At 44.9% G+C, this 19,449-nt stretch overlaps 1 protein-coding gene across 1 annotated transcript; it reads left to right on the top strand.

The window, feature by feature from the left end:
• The first annotated feature begins 15,567 nt into the window (after positions 1–15,567).
• Positions 15,568–15,964, top strand: LOC127686736 (cytochrome c oxidase subunit 7C, mitochondrial). The gene has a single exon (XM_052184779.1). It carries the CDS (start codon positions 15,650–15,652, stop codon positions 15,839–15,841), a length of 192 nt encoding a protein of 63 aa, XP_052040739.1. The 5' UTR covers positions 15,568–15,649; the 3' UTR covers positions 15,842–15,964.
• The last annotated feature ends 3,485 nt before the right edge of the window (positions 15,965–19,449 follow it).

Raw genomic sequence — 19,449 nt, 5'->3', positions numbered from 1 at the left:
ATAAACTTAAGTCAAGGTTTCCCGAATAAACCATTACAGGAAGAAACTCCTTGTGTTGCGTAATCTTTGCTGGCGAAGGTGGACGTGACATTCTAAACTAAGTAGATAGGTTTATCAGGACCTACAATTGTTAAAAGGTTCATTTTCTAAATTAAAATGACAGATTCCCTACAAAATTGGAGAAGCTTAGATTCTGGAAAACTATGTATGGCTTTGGAAGAAACCTGTTGTTTTTACACTATTTGATGAGGGTTAATTAGTGGAAATCTTGCCTTGGTTGAGGAAATACTTGTTACCAGTCTCTTTTTTTCTCTTGGTTCCCCTGGCACTGAATGAGCCTCTGATTCTCATTCTGATTAGATTAACAATGAGGCCTACATCTCAACCTGAAACAGAATGAGTCCACGATTTGACTCATTCAATAAGACCAGTGGGGAATGTAATAGGCCCCAGATCTTGGAGGCCCCAGACTTTACTTAGCACAACTGACTCCATGATAGAAGTACTATTAAGGTTGTAAAACATCTGTGTAGACAGCACCTGCCAAAACTAAAACAAAGACCTAACCCATCAAAGTTCACAGTCTAGGTAAGTCACAAAATGTTCTGACCTTGCTTTCAGGCTTCTGTCGTTCTGCTTCTGGCTAACTGTTCTTGTTAACTGAAGTGTGTCAACCCAGGACATGATTTTTATGGTTAAAAGCTCACCCTGAGAAACAGTCAGGACTACAATAGGATCCAAGCACCCGGTGAGGTCTCTGACAAGCTAATAAAGATTTTCTATTGGCTAAAAACCATGTCTGTACACACACACACACACACACACACACACACACACACACACACACACATACACACACACACACACACACACACACTTTTAGTTTACCTTCTATTGGAAAGAATCTTTCTTCCCCTTTCCAAAGCTATAGACCAATAATTTTCTAGCTACCTACAGACTTTCTACTATAATGTAGCCTGGCCATAGTACCGCTCACTGGACAATAGCTGCCACAGGCTGGGGGCAGCATGTTTCAGTCCCAGATTCAAATGGATCTCATAAGATCACAATGGAACATGGTTCACAGGCTCCCCTCACTCAAGCCTTCCTCTTCCTCTGCTTTAGCCCCATTTCCCGTGTCTCCTGACCCACATTTCAGATCCTTCTACATAAAAACCCTCTCCTCCAGACTCCTGTTTAAGAAATATTAAATGGGTCTTTTCCATTAAATACTATAAAACTGGTGTTTAAAACAAAGAGGTCAAATATTTTTACCTCCCCACCTTGAAAGACTTTTATGCAAATATTTTAATCCCTGCACTCAGTAGAACCTTTGTTTACACAAATCTGCACTGTAGTATTCCAGGAACCTAAGGGTCTGGAGCAATGAGCCTTTCCCTTTGCTTCATTTCCAGTGGCCAACTCTTTTAAGACTAAGACTCGCCAATCAAATAAGACTGAGGTCAGACCCCAGCCAATGGGGACAAGGCAGTCATCATCTGAGTTAGAATAAAAACCAAGTGCACTTCCTGTTTCTAATCTGAGCATGCTCTCCTGTCAGCACTCTGTCAATGCTCTGTCCAGACACTTCAACTGGAGTGGTAAGCTCTCTTGGTGACCCTGAAAGTATTTGTAACAATTTAGGGGGCTTGTCTGGGATCCTAGCTCAGAAGAGGGAGTGCCTCAGACACTTCCAGCAGAAATTATCCTATTAACTCTTTTGCTCCCTTGATAGCCTTTGGGCTTTGGGCTTCTGGCATTTTTCAGGAAAAAGGTTGCCTGCAGCGTTTGGTGGTCTCTGGACAATGGGTGGAGGGTTCATCTAAGGAAATCACTGTGGTGACCAGGGATATTCTGTGCACAAACCCAAGGTAAGAAATGTTGTGGGAAGCAACAAAGAGTTCTGTGCATTATCAAGTCATGGAGTGAGGTGGGGAGATGTGCCTTGACAAGTGTGAGAAGCCTCCATAAAAGGGAGTTGAACACAAGATAGACAAGAATGGAAAAATAATCCATGTAAAAATAAAGCTCTAAAGAAAGAGAAAAGGAAAAAGAGAAATCAAGGAAAGGAAACCGTCCTCCTCCACTCAACAGGAGAACCAACTCCTCGGGCTGCCCCAAAAGTTCCCATACTTTCATTATTTATGTGTATATTTATTTAAGTATTGGTTTTTCTAGACAGGGTTTCTCTGTGTAGTGCTGGCCATCCTGGAACTCACTCTGAAAACTAGGCTGGCCTTGAAATCAGAGATCCACTGCCTCTGTCTCCTGCGTGCTGGGGTTAAAGGAATGCACCACTTTGCCTGGCTGAGTTTAACTGTCTCCTCCCTCTCTGGGCATGGGGATCTCCCTTCTTTCCCCTTTCCCCCACTTCCCTTAGAGCCTGGGAGACCTTAGGCCTGATCAGGCAGGAAGGACAAAGGTAGTCTCTTGCTGTGTTTAAGTCTCGTGCTACCTTAGACGACGCCATCTGGCCAATGGTCTTCTAACCAGGGAAAGGTGCCGCACAATGCTACTAAGGCTTTAAACTGGTGTCAACTACTACAGCAAGCTGGTGTCCAGAGGTCAAGCTGGTGTCCAGAGGTCAAGCTGGTGTCCAGAGGTCAAGCTGGTGTCCAGAGGTCAAGCTGGTGTCCAGAGCTCTTAAATCCCAGCCAGCTTGGAAAGCCACAGATTCATCTGATTTCACCCATCTATGCCCAAGTAGGATAACATGGGTCACATTCTTAATTTCTCCACGTGCTCTAAGGCGAGAGCTCCATTTCTGAACACTGGGCATAGCTCCTGCTTCTTTCATTATTTCTTTAAGGAAACCTATGCCTAGGGACTAAGGAGAGGATAACATAAGATCCAGATGATAGCTCCTGGTGTTCCCAGCACTTCCTTGGGTTGAGCCAATAAACCTTCCTCTGTTTCTAGGAACTATCTCCTATATCCTTACCAACCTAACTAAGGTGTCTTTAAAAAAGAAATAAGCAGAATTGTTCCTATTTAGTCTGTGATATGTGTAGATACCAGGAGGACTTGTTCCCTGAGGGAGGATGGGTTCAATTTACTGTAAACCTGACCTCATGAACAGAAAGTAACTATGTGCTTTACCTCCATCTTGGCTGATGACCTCATTAAGATGGAGGTAACTACAGAACTTGGCCCACCTTGTCTAATGAAGTAAAGATGGCAAATGTGACATCACCATCTTAGTTCATATAAGCACATAGCATAGGCCAAAATGAACACCCAGAAATTCCCCGGTGCCACTGAATCCAGAGGGGTTTACATTGTTTTGGAGTTTTTTTGTTTTTTTTTTGTTTGTTTGTTTTGGGGTTTTTTTTTTTTTTTTGGTTTTTTGGATTTGGTTTTTTCGAGACAAGGTTTCTCTGTATAGCCCTGGCTGTCCTGGAACTCACTCTGTAGACCAGGCTGGCCTCAAACTCAGAAATCTGCCTGCCTCTGCCTCCCAGAGTGCTGGAATTACAGGCGTGCACCACCATTGCCCGGCTATATTGTTTTGTATTTTACTAAAGATATATTAACACAAGACTTTCAGTGTGTGTGTGTGTGTGTGTGTGTGTGTGTGTGTGTATGTGTTTAAGACCAGGTTTCTCTGTGTATTCCTGGCTGTCCTGAAACTCACTCTGTAGACCCAGCTGGCCTCAAATTCACAGATATCTGCTTGCCTCTGCTTCCTGAGTGCAGGAATTCAGTGTCTACACCCCCACTGCCAGGCCTCAGAGTGTTTGTTTATATTTTTGTTTTAACATTCACTCATTGACTTATGATATATTTACTGGTTTCTAAAAAAGGTGTTTATCTAGCCATGTACCTCCAACCCATAGCCAGGTTTCAAACAAGGCTGGCACTTTGAACTTCCATCTGTCCAGAGCTAAGTTTTGAAAAGCACAGGTGCCAAGTGGAACCCAAAGAACAGGCTTCAATGTATGTGTGTGGAGAGAGGGGTATCACCTCAAACACCAGGGCTGCAAAATAATGATCCACTCGAAGGAAGAAGGAAATCTGGTTCAACACATCTTAGCTGGTACTGGCCCGAACTTCTAGAGCCTGTCTTGGGCAGTATAGTTTAGACCTGTTTAAGTACAACACAATTTTGGGGGCAAAAAGTTTCCTGGTAATGATCATCCCAATCCCACCTGCACAAAGGTTTAAAGGATAACCCCATCGAAACTCTTTTATGAAGTGCATGTGACCTCTACCATGAAGATGGGTTTTTTTTTTTTTTTTGGTTTGTTTGCTTGTTTGTTTGTTTGTTTTGGTTTTTCAAGACAGGGTCTCTCTGGGAAGCCCTGGCTGTCCTGGAACTCACTCTGTAGACCAGGCTGGCCTCAGGAACTCAAAGTTCCACCTGCCTCTGCCTCCTCAAAGTCACAGAGCTCTACCCACCTCTGCCTTCTGAGTGCTGGGAGTAAAGGCATGTGCCACCAAGCCCAGCTAGGTATATATATTTTAAGGCAATTTTATTTTTATTTTATTTATTGTAATTACATGTATATCTTCTATGTGTCTGTGCATGGATAAGTGCTTGTGCGTGCAGGTGCCTGCCAAAGACAGAGGCATTTGCTTCCCCTGGAGTTGGAGTTCCAGAATCTGATGTGGGTTCTGGGAATTGGACTTGAGTCCTCCGTAAGAGCAGTCTATACCATCTCCCAGCTTCATGGTTGAATTTTTAAAAGTGTTTAGTAAACATTCCCTCCCCAGTAAACATCGCTCAATCCTGACCATCCAAGGATTTCCGGCCCCAGCTGCCATGCTCTATTCATGTGCTGTTTTCTCGGTGTCTCTTGCCATGTAATAAGATTGATATACATTTGCTGGTTCAGACTAAGGAGGTGATGACGATCAGACACCATGACTGATTACAATACTCTCATGGTTGATTCTTTGGTATTTGAAGCAGTTATTTCCGGGAATGTATCTACTGGCCTCTAAAACAATCTCAGTTTCCCCAGCCATGTGCCACCTACCCACGGGGAGAAAGCAGAGGCTATCTTCACCGAGTCTTAGGGCCTGCTCTCTCCGAGGGACCTCTCCAAATCTGCCTTCTCTCTGGCCAGAGAAAACATGTATCTCCATTCAGAGACTTCTTTGTTCTGGATATTTTTTTCTGCTTGTATTCAATGCTATATTCTCTACCCCAAGATCTGGCTCCTTGAAAATGAGCAGATGCTCACACAGAGCCGCTTTTGTTGTATAAACCTTGACACCCCCCCCCCCCAAGTTATCCAGTTATCTGTGATTGGTTGATTAAGATGCCCACAGCCTGTTGCTGGGCAGAAGAGAGGTAGGCAGGGCTTTGGTTCCTGGGCTTGGGATCGGAAGCTGGAACCACAAGAGAAGAGAGGAGGGAGAAGTCATCTAGGGGTGGGTGGATGAGCGCATAGCTGTGAGGGCCAGCCGGTCAGGTTGGAGCAGGAGTGGCCCAGGGGAACACGGCAAGTGATGTCTGGGGTTACTGACACGAAGTAGACACACTAGCATACAGGGTAGATATCCGCCCAGCTCTGGCGCTTTAAGGCTTATGATAAATATAAAGAGTTTGTGTCTTTTGTTTGGGAACTAAATGGTCTAAACTTCCAAATAGTATTTATCACCACAGGACTCAACAGCAAATCCAGCCCACACCACTGGAGTCCTCTTTCTTCTCCTGTCCATCAGAGAAAGCCGTCCTTTACTACTCTGAGCTATAAAGGGAAGAAAATGCCCCTCGGGCAGATATTATACACGTAAATTGTCATGTGCTGTTTAAGCTCACTGACCCATCTCACTGCAGACCCAAGTATTTCAAAGTGTCCTCCAAACTGCCCAGTCCTGGATTAGGCTCTCTGACTCTGCAATAAGAACAAAAGAGAATAACACAGCCATCCAAAGTGAAAACATTGTACATTGAAAAACAGCTAATTTTAAAAAATAGACAGGGTCTCTTTATGTAGTTTCGGCTGGCCTAGAACTCACTAACCTCAAACCGGGCGGTGGTGGAGCACGCCTGTAATCCCAGCACTCTGGGAGGCAGAGGCAGGCGAATTTCTGAGTTTGAGGCCAGCCTGGTCTACAGAGTGAGTTCCAGGACAGCCAGGGCTACACAGAGAAACCCTGTCTCGGAAAAACCAAATCAAAAAAAAAAAAAAAAAAAAAAAAAACAAACAAACAAAAAAAAAAAACAACTCACTAACCTCAATAGCTAAGAAACTGGTGCCTTTGCCTCCCGAGTTCTGCAGTTAAAAGTCTGAATGGTCAGGCTGGCTGAGCTGCCTTTTGTGGGAATGTGCTGGGAGCCAGCCCTGGCAGAGGTGTTTCTTTCTTCCTGGTTCTTCTTGGGGTGGGGGGGGAGCATTGGTGGGGGGTGGAGGAAGGGAGGGGTAAGACAGAAAATTTAGGGTTGCTGTATAATAAAAGGTTTACTTATCTAAGTCTAAGTTACTATGCTAATGTAGCTGACCTGCGGTTCTGTGTTCCTCTGAAGCCAGAGACTGGAGTCTCAGGCACTTGGCATCTCTTCCTAAAACAGCAGGAGATTAAGTAAAGGATTAGTTACCAGAGCCTTTTCCCTATTGCCCAGATGCCTCTTGCTTGTCAGTCTAGGGGGAAAGTTAGGAGCAATAAACTGCTATTGAACCAGGAGAAGAGAATAACACTTGCAGAAGGAAAACCTTTTATATAAGTGAATATGCATAATCTCACATAAATTCATACACAGCTTCAAACATACATATTTCTACACAAAATCAGTTAGGCCCAGCTTGTATGCATTCTCATAATTTCATACTTACACACACACACATGCATACATTCTCACAATTATATACTTACACACACACCATACTTACATATGCATATGGAGCAAAAGGCCAAGCACTGGTGCAGAAAGAATTCTTTCATTCTGGATGAAAAATGGACTCCAATATTTATTGCATTGAGAAAGAAAAACTTCCTCCCTTTTAATGCTAAATGAATTAAATCCATGTTTGTAAGAAAAAAGTTTGTTTCTCTTAATAAGACTAAGCCTGTCTCGTCCTTACCATGGGACCTGTCCTCTCCTATGGCAAGGCGAAGCCTGCCTGCTCCTTCTGCTCTCTGCGGCATCTTTTTCCTCTTGCCCTCTGCATCCTGCACATTGTTCTCTTAGTTATTTTATGTTACCTATAGTTTCTAAGTTATTCCGCTCTGCATCTCCTTCCAATTGTGTTCTCTTCCGACTAAGAACTTCTACTCAGTTCAGTCCTTCTCAGCTCTGTTCCTCTCACCTAAATTTTTCTGATCTCACTCTTCTTTTTGTCCTCAGCCCTTAAACAAATTTCAGAATACATGATCACATGTTACAAAGTTCATCACAAGTTCACACAAAATACCAAGTCATAAATTGAAATAGAAATTTTCAACAGAGAGTGTTTATATGCATATCCATTAGGAGTAATTATCTAGCTAAACATCTATCATTTGTCTTCACTACAGGTTCATAGAAAGTTTAAAACCATAACTAAACTATATGTGAGGTTTTGTATAGATAAACCCAGTCAATATTTTATCTTCTGTCCTAATACCTATAATAAATCCTAGTTCCCTTTTAATGATCTTTGGTTTACTGTTTTACAATGTCTTGGAATGTGCTATGAGTAGGAAAAAGTCTGGTTGCCATCTAAGAGCAATCAACTGGTGACACTTGGGAGGCTGGCAGAGTTCTCATTGCAGTTTTGACTATCAGGAAAGGAGCTAATAGAAGTTCCACTATTAAAGAGCTTGATAATCACAGATATCATTTTAGGAATTCTTATAGGATCATGAATAAAATTTAAGTCATCTATTTGTCTACCTAGCATCACTATGAGACAGTACATCTCAGAGAACTGCAGTGGATCTGCTCCAAAGGTGTGGGCTATTACTTATTATTATATATGTTTAATAATAACAGAAAAAGCATATGAATATCAGGAATCTTTCCTAAAATTAGTCCCACACAGCCTTGCTGAATGAAGGCTCACCTGTCGCAGGTTATATAATAATCCAAAGTAGGCCATTTCAGGATGATCACCTGCTAGTATATTAGCTTGTCTCACGATGGCTCCTGACACGAATGGCTAACAGGAAAATTATCCTGAAGAGGACTTTGCCTAAGCACCCCCAATCATTAACCCTGCCTCACAGTCTTGAAAGTTCTTTCTTGGCTGATCTCTGCTAGAGGTCGTAAACCTCGATTCAGTGATGTTTTGCTTCTCTCTATCTGCAGCAGACACTCATTTAAAACAAAATGCTTGTCTATGGTGGAACATTTGTGGACCTTGCACAACATGCAAAGATTTTTTGATATATAGCAGATAAGATGGGGTATGCTAATCAAGATGTAGTTAAAAGTTCCCCTAAGCTTTATCTAAATATCACAGAGTGGTCAAAAGTACTACACCACCATACTAACCTGGGTATTCAATAACCACATTTAGGGGACTCTCCTAATGTAGACAGGGATTCCAAGGGACAACCTCACCCTTTGTCTTCCAAGAGAAACAAGGTCCCAGAGGACTGTGAGCATCTCTCAATGTCCTATAGCCCCGTGGGTCACTGGTCCTTTTATTCAGGAAGGTAATGGACAACCCGCTGGGTAGATTCTAACCACTAATAGTTCTAAAAAGAGGGAGCTCAACCCAGAGGAGAGTTTTCCTCTAAGCTGCTGGGGGAAGGCACGGTCAAGCAGGGCCTTTGACACTTCCTCAGGAGGATGGCACTGGGGAAGGAAGTGGAGAGGCGCCAGGGCTCCTCCCAATCCCAGACACCCGTGGGCCAGACCGTTAACTGTCCCTGAGAATAAAAAACAAGAACACTCCACCTTCTCCTCTAGGGTCCAGCCCGATAGGGACAGTTCTCACCCTCATTCAGGGAACTTCTCTCTGCGGCAGATGGAGACCACTCCAGAAAACCACAACCAATCACGAGGCAGAGTTGTGAAGCCCAGTCCCTTAGGATGGATCCGCAAACCATTGCACCTAGGGCTCAGGGAACATTATGGAGGAGGGGGCATGAAAAGATTGTAAGTGTTGTGTTTGTAAAAATATAGGGAGAGAGGAGGAATATGTTTGGTGGATGGGCAGTCAGGTGTCGGGGAAGGGGTACCCTGCAGGCCCATGCTGAGGCATCCCTTCCCACTGAGGGAAGGAATGAATAGTTTAGAGTTTATTCAGGACATGGGGAGGGGAGTTGAGGGAGGGAGAGAGAGAGAGAGAGAGAGAGAGAGAGAGAGAGAGAGAGAGAGACTCTCATGAGGGGTGGGCAAGGCCTTTATGACAAGCAGAATATCTCCAAGACAGAAAAAGGCATGTCCCCTTTGTTCCCTGGGAAGTCATTCCGTGGCTCTGATGAAATCTGTTGGAATTCGGCTGGATGTTTCAAGGTCGTTAGTGAGGGAAGGCCTCCCATACAGCTTGGGAAGGCAGGGGACCGTGGCAAATTAGGTGAATTTCTAACTCTGAGGAAGCCCAGGAGCAATAGCTAAGGCTCATGGAGACTGAGTTTCTTCAGTCAGTTCTTATGTGCCCTTTAACCTTTGCTACCTTTCCAGAGAACTTGGGTCGTCAACATGATGTTGAATTCCTAAGGATTCAGAAGAGCGCTCAGTAATGTGTACCTTGAAAGGAGGCCCGTTGTCCTTTTGGACACTTGTGGGTAGCCCAGGGGGGGACTTATTTTAGAGAAGCACTCCTGTTGCTTCTGGGATGTTTTCTGTTTCAGGTGAGGGAGTGTCTATGCATCCTGGAAAGGTGTCTGCAGAAGCCAGGAATTATTGGCACTGAGTCCACGGGCATGCAAGTGCAATCCAGCAAGAGTCATCTCCAGGTTCTGTGCATGCCTCTGTGTCCCTGGGTGCTGGGGACATCTGCTTAGGGGGCTGTTTTTCTGATGCACTATGGTGGTTTCAATGAGAATGGTCTCCACAGGCTCGTAGATTTGACTACTTGGTCACTAAGGAGTGACACTTTGTGAAAGGATTAGGCAGTGTGTCCTTTTTGCAGGAAGTGTGTCACTGGGGGGGGGGGGGCTTGGAGGTTTCAAAGCCCAGAGCCTCTTTCTTCCTGCTCCCTGCACATCCAGATGTAGCACTCTCAGCTCCTTCGCCAGCACCATGTCTGCCTGCAGGCTGCCACGCCTGCGCCTTGATGACAATGGACTAAGCCTCTGAAACTGTAAACTAGCTCCCAGTTAAATACTGTCCATTAGAAGAGTTACTACAGTCATGGTGTCTCATCACAGGAATAGAACACTGGCTTTTTTTTTTTTTTAATTATATAGATAGATAGAAGTACACTGTAGCTGTCTTCAGATACACCAGAAGAGGGTATAAGATCTCAACACAGATGATTGTGAGCCACTGTGTGGTTGCTGGGACTTGAACTCAGGACCTCTGGAAGAGCAGTCAGTGCTCTTAACTACTGAACCATTACTCCAGCCCAGACCACTGGCTTAGATACATGTCTTACATGCCTGTACCATTTGGACCGTTCCTTTTAAAGCCCTGTCCTGTAAACATTCTTTAAAAAACAAAGAACAGGGTGTGTCCTCCTTTCCTAAGAGAGGGATCTGATGCAGGGGTTTTAAAGCTTTCCGCTGTCTGGTCTTTGAAGCAGCATGGCCACTAGGTGTCAGCCACTATTCTCGGGGGTCCACGTGACACCTGGTCTCCGGTGTTGGCTTTAGGCGTTGGTCCTGATTCGAGTACATCACAGTCAGAGACTATTGCACATCCTGTATGTCAGATTCCTTCCTTTTTGAAGGAACCTCCTTTCATATAAAGGACTACATCAGGGTTTCCTGAGGATGGATCTGAGAATAAGAAAGGGCAGCGAAGCTTTCCATGAGGACTTACTCACAGGAGGGAGTCGAGGAGGATTCCCTTCCTGCTCCGTCAGACAGGAGACTGGGTTCAGGCTTTGACAGGTCTTGAGGGTATTTTTAGGTCTTTCCAACGTGAGCGGCTGCTGACGTTTAAGCAGCTTGCTGTCGTCATCCTTAGACTTGAGGATAGCCTGTGAACCACAAGGGGGCGCCCAAGGGTAAACTTTCAAGTTTTGGGGATTAGCTGTTCCCTTGCAACAACTAGCCAATTCCTTTCCTACCTTGTATAATTCATCGCTGATATAAGCTGTAATTCTAATTATGGATTAGATAATTACTCCAAAGCAATGCCCTGTCTCTCAGTCTCATGCTGGTGAGACTTAAGGTGGGAATCTCAGTTAACATCTTTTTAAGTTTTGGGATAGTTCCTTGGGACTCAGAGATCCACTCAGGTTTAGTGGGTTCCAGGGCCTGAGAGCTTTAAGAGTCTGATACGGTTGCAGGCCTGCAGGAGGAAGAATAATATGTACCAATCAGTACCCCCAGAGCTCCCAGGGACTAAACCACCAGCTGAAGAGTACAAGTGGAGAGACCTATGGCTTCAGCTACAAATGTAGCAGAAGATGGCCACATCAATGAGAGGAAAGGCCATTGGTCATGTGAAGTCTAGATTGCACAGAATAGGGGAATGCAAGTCAGGAAACTGGGGAGGGGGTTAGCAGGGAGGGGGGATGGGATGAGGGGTTTCGGAGGAGGAATGAGGAAAGGGGATACCATTTGAAATGCAAATAAAGCAGATATCTAATTAAAAAAAAGAGTCTGCTACAGGAAGGGTGGCCCAGTGGTTAAGGGCACTTGTTACTTTCCCAAAGGAACTGAGTTCATTTCCCAGCGCCCCTACCAGGCAGGTTACAACCATCTGTAATCGCAGTTCCAGAGGCCCTGGCACCTTTTGCCTTCATGGGCATCTGAACTCTCAGTCAGGTATCCAAATGCAGACACACAGCCCCACACAAAACTAAGAATACTAAAAACAAATATATTTTTAAAGGGCCTGATAGAGATAGTTAGCTAGATCCAAATTCATTAATGTCCTGTGGCTTCCAAATTCCCCCATTTATCTGTTTGAGGGTTTGGGGAAGGAGAAAATCCAAAATAGATTAGATCTGTATCAGCCCTAAGAGCCTGGTTCCTTTTGACAAGACAAGGCCCAAATAGGGAACTTTGGCTTTGCACTGCTGGCCCTTTCCTCTAGGCCCTTGTAGCCTGAGTCAGCCAGGATATCGGGGAGGGATTCTGTCTCTTGGGAAATTATTTCTTCTGTTGGCCCACATAGGAGGAACTCACCTTCATACCGAATCATACTGAATTAGGGTGGTCTCCAGATGAGTCCAACCCACCCAATCAGTCATCCTGGTGTTGGGCTGGGGGGTGTTCAGGCTATGCAGAAGTTAAGAAAAAAGATCAGGGTTTTCTTTCTATGCATTTGGGGATTTAGTTTGCTCCAGATGTTCAGGAGGAAAGTTGGTGGGGAGCATGGAAGAATCTTGGAGCCCTCTCAGGGTTTCTCTGTGTAATCCTGACTGTCTTGGAACTGACCCTGTGAGGCTGGCCTCTAACTCACAGAGATCTACTTGACCCTGCCTCCCAAATGCTGTGATAAAAGCCATGTGCCCCCACTGCCCAGATGAACCTTAGAGGCTTTTACTCCCAGCTGCAAGTTGAAAACTATAAAAGGAGAGACTGGTAGAGGCTCTCCTCTCCCTTCTTCCATATCTCAGCCCTGTGTCAGGAGGAGGCTCTGGCCTCTCTGATGGGGGAGATTGTGATGCTCTGGTGGCTGCACCCCTCCATTTGCACTTTCCATGCCTGTAGTCCTGGCGCCTCATATTACTGCTTGTACACTAGATATTTCTCTGTCCCTAAAACTACACTTCTTCCTGCCTGGTTTTATCCATAAATGGACAGAACAAAGTGAGAAGAGCCTGTTGTTTAAGATAGAACTTCTGTATTCTCCCAAGAAGCCACAAATTGGCTTAAAGTCCCACTCTTTAGGGTAACCTCTGGTCTCATCTGACGGGGAGTGGGACCTAGCATAAAATAGCTTGCACAAATGAAGAACAAGAATGGACTAGCCCCTCATCCAGACTTGAATTCTGAGGCTTCCCAGTTTGCAGAGGGAGCCAAGGAACGTGTTTGATGTCTGAAGTGAAACAAACAAGCGAGAAAGTCCCCTGCCTCTGTAGGCTTCTGTTCCCATCCATGCCCAGTTACTCTTGGGGTCACAAAAGGCTACAAAGTAAAAGACAGGGGACCACAGCGACATTAGGTCTCAGTCTTCTGCACTATTGGTGGTTGTCCAAATATCCTTTAAGAAAGTTGGTTCTGGAGAGATGACTCACCAGTTAGGGGCATGCACTGCTCGTGCAGAGCACCTGAGTTCAGCTCTTAGAAGCTGCATCAGGTAACTCACAACTACCTGTAACTCCAGCTCTTGGGGAATTCAACTCCTCTGGCCTCTGTGGGTACCTACACTCATGTGCACAGATCTTCACATAATTAAAAATAATTTTAAAAAATCTTTAAAAATAGATCTGGGCGATGGTGGCACACACTTTTGATCCCAGCACTTGGGAGGCAGAGGCAGGTGGATCTCTGAGAGTTCAAGGCCAGCCTGGTCTACAGAGTGAGTTCCGGGACAGTCAAGGCTGTATAGTGAGACCCTGTAGGAAGGAAAGAAGGAAGGGAGGGGGAGGGAGGAAGAGAGAGGGAGAGAGGCAGAGAGAGACAGAGACAGACAGAAAGAGACAGAGATATAGAGACAGAGAGAGAATGAGAGAGAGAGTGAAAAGAGAGAGCTGCTTATTTCAACTCGGGCAACATCGCTGACTTCTTGTCTCTCTTGCAGTTTTTTTTCCCCAAGACAGGGTTTCTCTGTGCAGCCCTGGCTGTCCTGGAACTCACTCTGTAGACCAGGCTGGCCTCGAACTCAGAAATCCGCCTGCCTCTGCTTCCCAAGTGCTGGGATTAAAGGCGTGCACCACCACTGCCTGGCTCCTGCAGAATTCTTAATGTGAAAATCCCCAGAGTGTCATGTGTGTCCCCTTGGGGAGCTGAAGTCTTTGGATCAGGCCCCCTTAGGCCCTATGAAGTTTTCTCTGATTTTTCTTCCCTCCTGTCACATCAAGTTCTGGCCAGAAGGGGGAGCAAGTCAAGCTCTATTCACAAGAAGGAGTGGTGGATGGTTACAAACTGGTTTAATTTGTTTAAAGAACTCTTTTTATTTATAAGTGATGTGCCGACGGCCACTTTCATTTTGGTTTAGAGAAGGGAGCCGTGAGACAGGCCCAGAGAGGGAAGCTACGACGCTGAGAGAGGCCCACTGTAGGTTAGAGACACCCAGGAGCTGCTGGGCAAAGGGGAATTCAGTCTTCTCAGGAGTAAAGTTCATGAAGTCTCCCTGGAGTCAACTGTCAGTAATTAACTCTACTTCAGCCTCTAGGGAGGGGGAGGGGAGCCCGCATAGAATGTGGGACAGCATTCTTTGAGAAAAAAAAAATCTTGCTCTTTGAAACATAAGCATTAGAACTAAAATCATTCCAACGGGGCCCTCCTTCCCAGAGAAGAGAAGGAGCAACTTCCTAGCCTCAATTTCACATTGCTAAACTTGGTCGCAGGCTGCCCCCATTCCAGGATGGAGCAGCAGCCCGGATATTCTCCCACATTTCAGGGTTCAGTTTGCTTATGTTAAATTAATAATAAGAAGAATTCCAAAATTGGGATGAGGATCCTAAAATGTTACCATCTTGGATCAGGGTAGTTAGCCCCGCTGATGGAAGAATTAAAAGTGCTCACCCACCTGTGTGAACAGGAGGGAGACAGAGGCGCGTGGATCTCTGGGAGTTGGATCCCAGCCAGAGCTACCTAGTGAGACTGTCTAAACATGAAAAATGAAAAAGAATCAATGTCTAGGATTTATGATCCTGTACAAAGGTGGTAAAAACTTTTCTTTTAAAAATTTTTTAAAGCTAAGAAGTGGTTAACCTCAAAGTCAGAAAGATAATGACATCTACATTGGAGAGAGTTAACTGTTAGCATCAGGGAAGGGTTTTAAATTACTTTCCAGTTCCTATCTAGGTGAGGGTATTCTAGAGGTTCACCATGACACCTAAGCTGTTCTTTATTTTGTAGTACTATGGATTGGATTGAATTCTTATGCTAGGCTCAAGTTCTACCACTGAGGTATATCCTAAGTTCTTTTAAATTATTTTTTACATTGAGATATGGTCTTCAAAATTCTTTCAGGCTGGTCTCCTCCCTCTATTTCTTCCTTTTGAAAAATTTAGAGGCCTTAAGTTTTATTTTTATTTTATGTATATAAGTGTCTTGCCTGCAAGCTCACTGATCCCTAGTACATAGGGTTTATTTAAATGAATATTTTGTCATACAGGCACATATTGGCCATTGGGGACTGAATTCAGTGTCAAGTTCGTCTCTCCTCCCTGAAGGTTAGTAAATGGGCCTGAAATTGGCCTCTTCTAATCACCTGGTTTGTTCAGATAACTATAGTCCAATAGACACCATGGTAGTATACATTCATCTATGGTTGACTGGGACTCATTATGAATGGCCAAAGACATCAAATACTATAATACAAACGATCTTCAAATGATGGTCCTTCTATCCCTCTAACCTGAATACATTCCAAAAAGACTGAAATAGCGCTGGGGATAGCAAGGTCGTGAAGAAGGAAGAGTGTGGTGGTACGGCCATTTCTCGCGCCTTCCGTGTCTGTGTCCCTCGCAGAACTAGCAGCGGCATGTTGGGCCAGAGTGTCCGGAGGTTCACCACCTCCGTGGTCCGTCGCAGCCACTATGAGGAGGGTCCGGGGAAGAATTTGCCGTTTTCAGTGGAAAACAAGTGGCGGTTACTGGCTATGATGACCGTGTACTTTGGATCTGGATTTGCCGCTCCTTTCTTTATAGTAAGACACCAGCTACTTAAAAAATAAGGATATTTAATCCATCCCTTTAACAGAATGAAGAAAGTTTAAGAGATATGACCTGAAAATTGGATTAAACTCTTGAACTCTTATACTAGAAAAAAATGTAAATAAACTAATGACATAAAAAAAAAAAAAGACTGAAATAGTAGGGTAACCAAATAGCCCAGTTTACCTGGGATTTTGTGGGTCTTTGTGCCTAGTCTCAAATCCCGCCAGTCCTGGTGGCCAGGATTCAACCTCTATAATCCTTCCTTTCTAAGAAATGGCTGAAGTTTTGACGAGTTTGTCATTTCTACTTCAGAGGGTCACAGTCAGTGATTGATCCACAGGTGTCTTTGTTCAGTTCTGCTTCTGTAGACACAAATCATAGTCAAGAGACGTGTTTAACCATAGGGCGATCTGATGGTTTCTGAGGGAAGACAATCTACAGGGAAAAGGGAGACTCCATAGGTTAGGATCTGTTCACACCAAGTTTCTCCAAGCTGTTCTGTGAGGGTGCATTTTTTGGTGATTCATGCCATGTGGTGCTGTGACAAGGTTTGGAAGGCATTTACAGACTGCTTTGTTGTTGTGTGGAATGTCAGGCACAGGTGAAAAGGAAAAGGAGAAGGCCAAAGGAAAGAGGAAAGTCAAGCAGGAAGAAGATGAAGACTATAGTGAGCTTCCGCAAAAGAAGCACAAGATGTACGGTAGGGTCCTGCACTGTCTGTCCTTCTGTGGGAGACTGGGCTTCACCCTTTAAGCTGGAGATAGAAAGCCTTTGCTTTGTAGACTTGATTGACTTTGGAATCCCTAGAATTCGGTGAGGGGATGACTTTTACCGGCTTTCTTATTCCTTTTCAGTCAGTCCTGTGTGAAAGGAAGGTCAGGAGGTTGAGGGAGTGGGGCCTAGTCTACTGAAGAGAAGGGGAAGGTGATTTGGGAAGTTGATGTGTTTCAGGTTTCTGAGTTTGCATCTTATGCGGGAAGGAAGCAGCGGCCTAAAGCTCAGCCTCACACCAAAGCCCAGGCTCGTAGGGTTCGGAAGGAGCCGCCAGTCTATGCAGCAGGTACTCTTCTCTTTGAATATGCGTGTTATTTCTGTGAGGGTTGATGTACCAGATGAGGCTGTCACCTATTTCTCCCTCTTTCTTACCTCCCTTCTCTGTCTCTGTGAGAAATTGAACCGAGCCCGCCCTTCATTCCTGATGGGGAGGCATCGACCACCAAGCCTCACCTGCTGTTCATGGAAGCAGCAGCTGCTGCTGGTTTGGAGGTCACACAGGCTTAAATTTTGGCCCTGTGTGCCTTCTGAGCTGCCTAGGGCTGTCCCTAGTTTAACCCTTGGTTTCCTTGTATATAAACAGGAAGTATTACTTTGATGAAATTTAAATGACATAAAAACATTTAGCACTGTCTCAGGCACATAGAAAAAAATCTCAGACAGCAATTTTGCGTATCTCAGTATCTTTTTCTTACATCGTGATGTGAAAAGTTGCCCCCCAGTTCTGACTCACTCCATGGGACTTGGGAGTGAGCCACAGATAGGTTTGTTTCATGGTGAAATGGGCAGAAAATTTTGAAACTCTATAGTTATGAAACAAGTTATGTTTGGAAATCTTGTACTGCGAGAGTGTGTTTAATATTTTCCCTCAATTGTAGATTTAAGCTTTTGTTTCTGAAGAATGCTGCAGATTACAGTGTCCTGTTCTTTCCATTGTAGGCAGTATGGAGGAAAAGTGGTACTTAGAGATCATGGATAAAGGCAGTATGTCCTGTCCTACCTGCCAGGCAGTGGGGAGGAAGACAATAGAGGGTTTAAAGAAACACATGGAAAACTGCACACAGGTGAGCTATTTTGTGGCACTTCATGACTGTTAGGAATTTTCTTCTAAACTATAGACTTCTGGTCCTGTGTGCAGTCTATTGTAGCTAATTAGGAGCAGCACTGTGTGTTAGAGAAACAGACTTTGCCTGTACAGGCTTGGGTTTGCATATTTGTTTAATTGCACCAGTTGCGGGTTTTTGTTTGTTTGTTTGTTTGTTTTTTGGATTTTGGGGTTTGGTTTTTTTCGAGACAGGGTTTCTCTGTATAGCTCTGGCTGTCCTGGAACTCACTCTGTAAACCAGGCTGGCCTCAAACTCAGAAATTCGCCTGCCCCTGCCTCCCAGAGTGCTGGGATTACAGGCGTGCGCCACCACTGCCCGGCTAGTTGCGTTTTAATGTGTGCACATAGAATGTAGAAAAAAATAACAACTACTTTAATGTGTTTGTTATTTTATATCACTGTGAGCAGATACCTGACTCAAAGAACTAAAGGGTGGAGCTTGCTTTGCCCCTGTAGTGAGTTTGTTATTTTACATCACTGTGAGCAGATACCTAACCCAAAGAACTAAAGGGAGGAGCTTGCTTTGCCTCTGGGTTTGGGAGGTAGAAGCCCTTCAGTAATCAGGAAACCATACTGGCTTCAGTGACTCATTTTCAGGTACAGGCCCTTGGGTCAGAGCTTCTCACCAGGCACTTTAGTCAGGACTCAGAATAGGACGGAAGCAGGGTCAGAGTCTCCAGAGGCCCGCTTCTAAGTGACCCTGTCCACCAGCCAGACCCTTTCCCCTTCCTCAAAGTTCTACAACCACCCAAAACAGTGACACCAGCCGGGGGATCTGGTATTCCACATGTGAGCCTGTGACAGTGACACCAGCTGGAGACCCTGTGTTCCACACATGAGTGACCAAACCAGCTCAGTCAGTCAACAGGGTCTCAAGGGCAGGAGTGAGGATTGAAAAGAAAAAGACAATTAGACAACATTATAGCATGGCTCCAGCCAGTGCTGAGGCTGAAGCAGCTTTAATTTTTCCCAGTCAGCTTACTAGCAGAGAATAGGGTCGGTTCTTCCATCAAAGACACAGTTATTAAACATGGCCAAGAACAAAGAGATCACACCAGGCAGTAATCAAAAGTCAATGGGTCTGGGGGCTTCTCAGGATTACCAAGACAAAAGGGAAGTCACACATTCCTTGGCTGTGTTTACTTTGATCCTTGCATTAGCCCTAAAGCTCTCCACACATGATCCTGTGGCAACGTCAAGTTCAAGTCATAACACAACGAGGAAGGAGTGGCGCGCAGTGCCCTTTTGCCAAATGATTCTGGCTTGTGTCAAGTTGACATAAAAGTATCCAGCACAGAGGGACCACATGCATGCCCTGGCAGCAGGAAGAACTGTTGCATAGCCCAGAGTTTTAACTCCGATGACTCCTATCCCATCCAGATAACCTCACAGAAGTACAGGCCCTGGCAGAAAGGGTGAGGGAGAAAAGCTGGAACATCCAGGCCCTGGTGCACAGCACTGTGGGGCAGTCCTTGCCGGCATGGTGCAGCCAGGTCTTCTGGAGCAAACCTCGCTCTTCATCTTGTTCTCCTCAGGCCCCTCTAAGGAAGCTCTTTCCCTTGCTCATCGGCATCACATGGCCACTTCTTTTTTCAGTTACAAAGGAAACTATATTCAGGTAGGTGGGGATGAGAAGCAATGTTTTCCTAAGAAGCAGAGGCGTCCTAACGCCCCAAAGCTAGATGGGTGGGCAAGCCTGAAGATTTGTTTAGTCTTCTTCCCTCCCCAGGCTGGGTAAATAAACAA

Source organism: Apodemus sylvaticus, chromosome 6 (assembly GCF_947179515.1).
Source record: "Apodemus sylvaticus chromosome 6, mApoSyl1.1, whole genome shotgun sequence".
Classification (NCBI taxonomy): Eukaryota; Metazoa; Chordata; class Mammalia; order Rodentia; family Muridae; genus Apodemus; species Apodemus sylvaticus.
The sequence above is the reverse complement of the archived record's forward strand: the minus strand, read 5'-3'. Positions and strand labels throughout refer to the sequence as shown.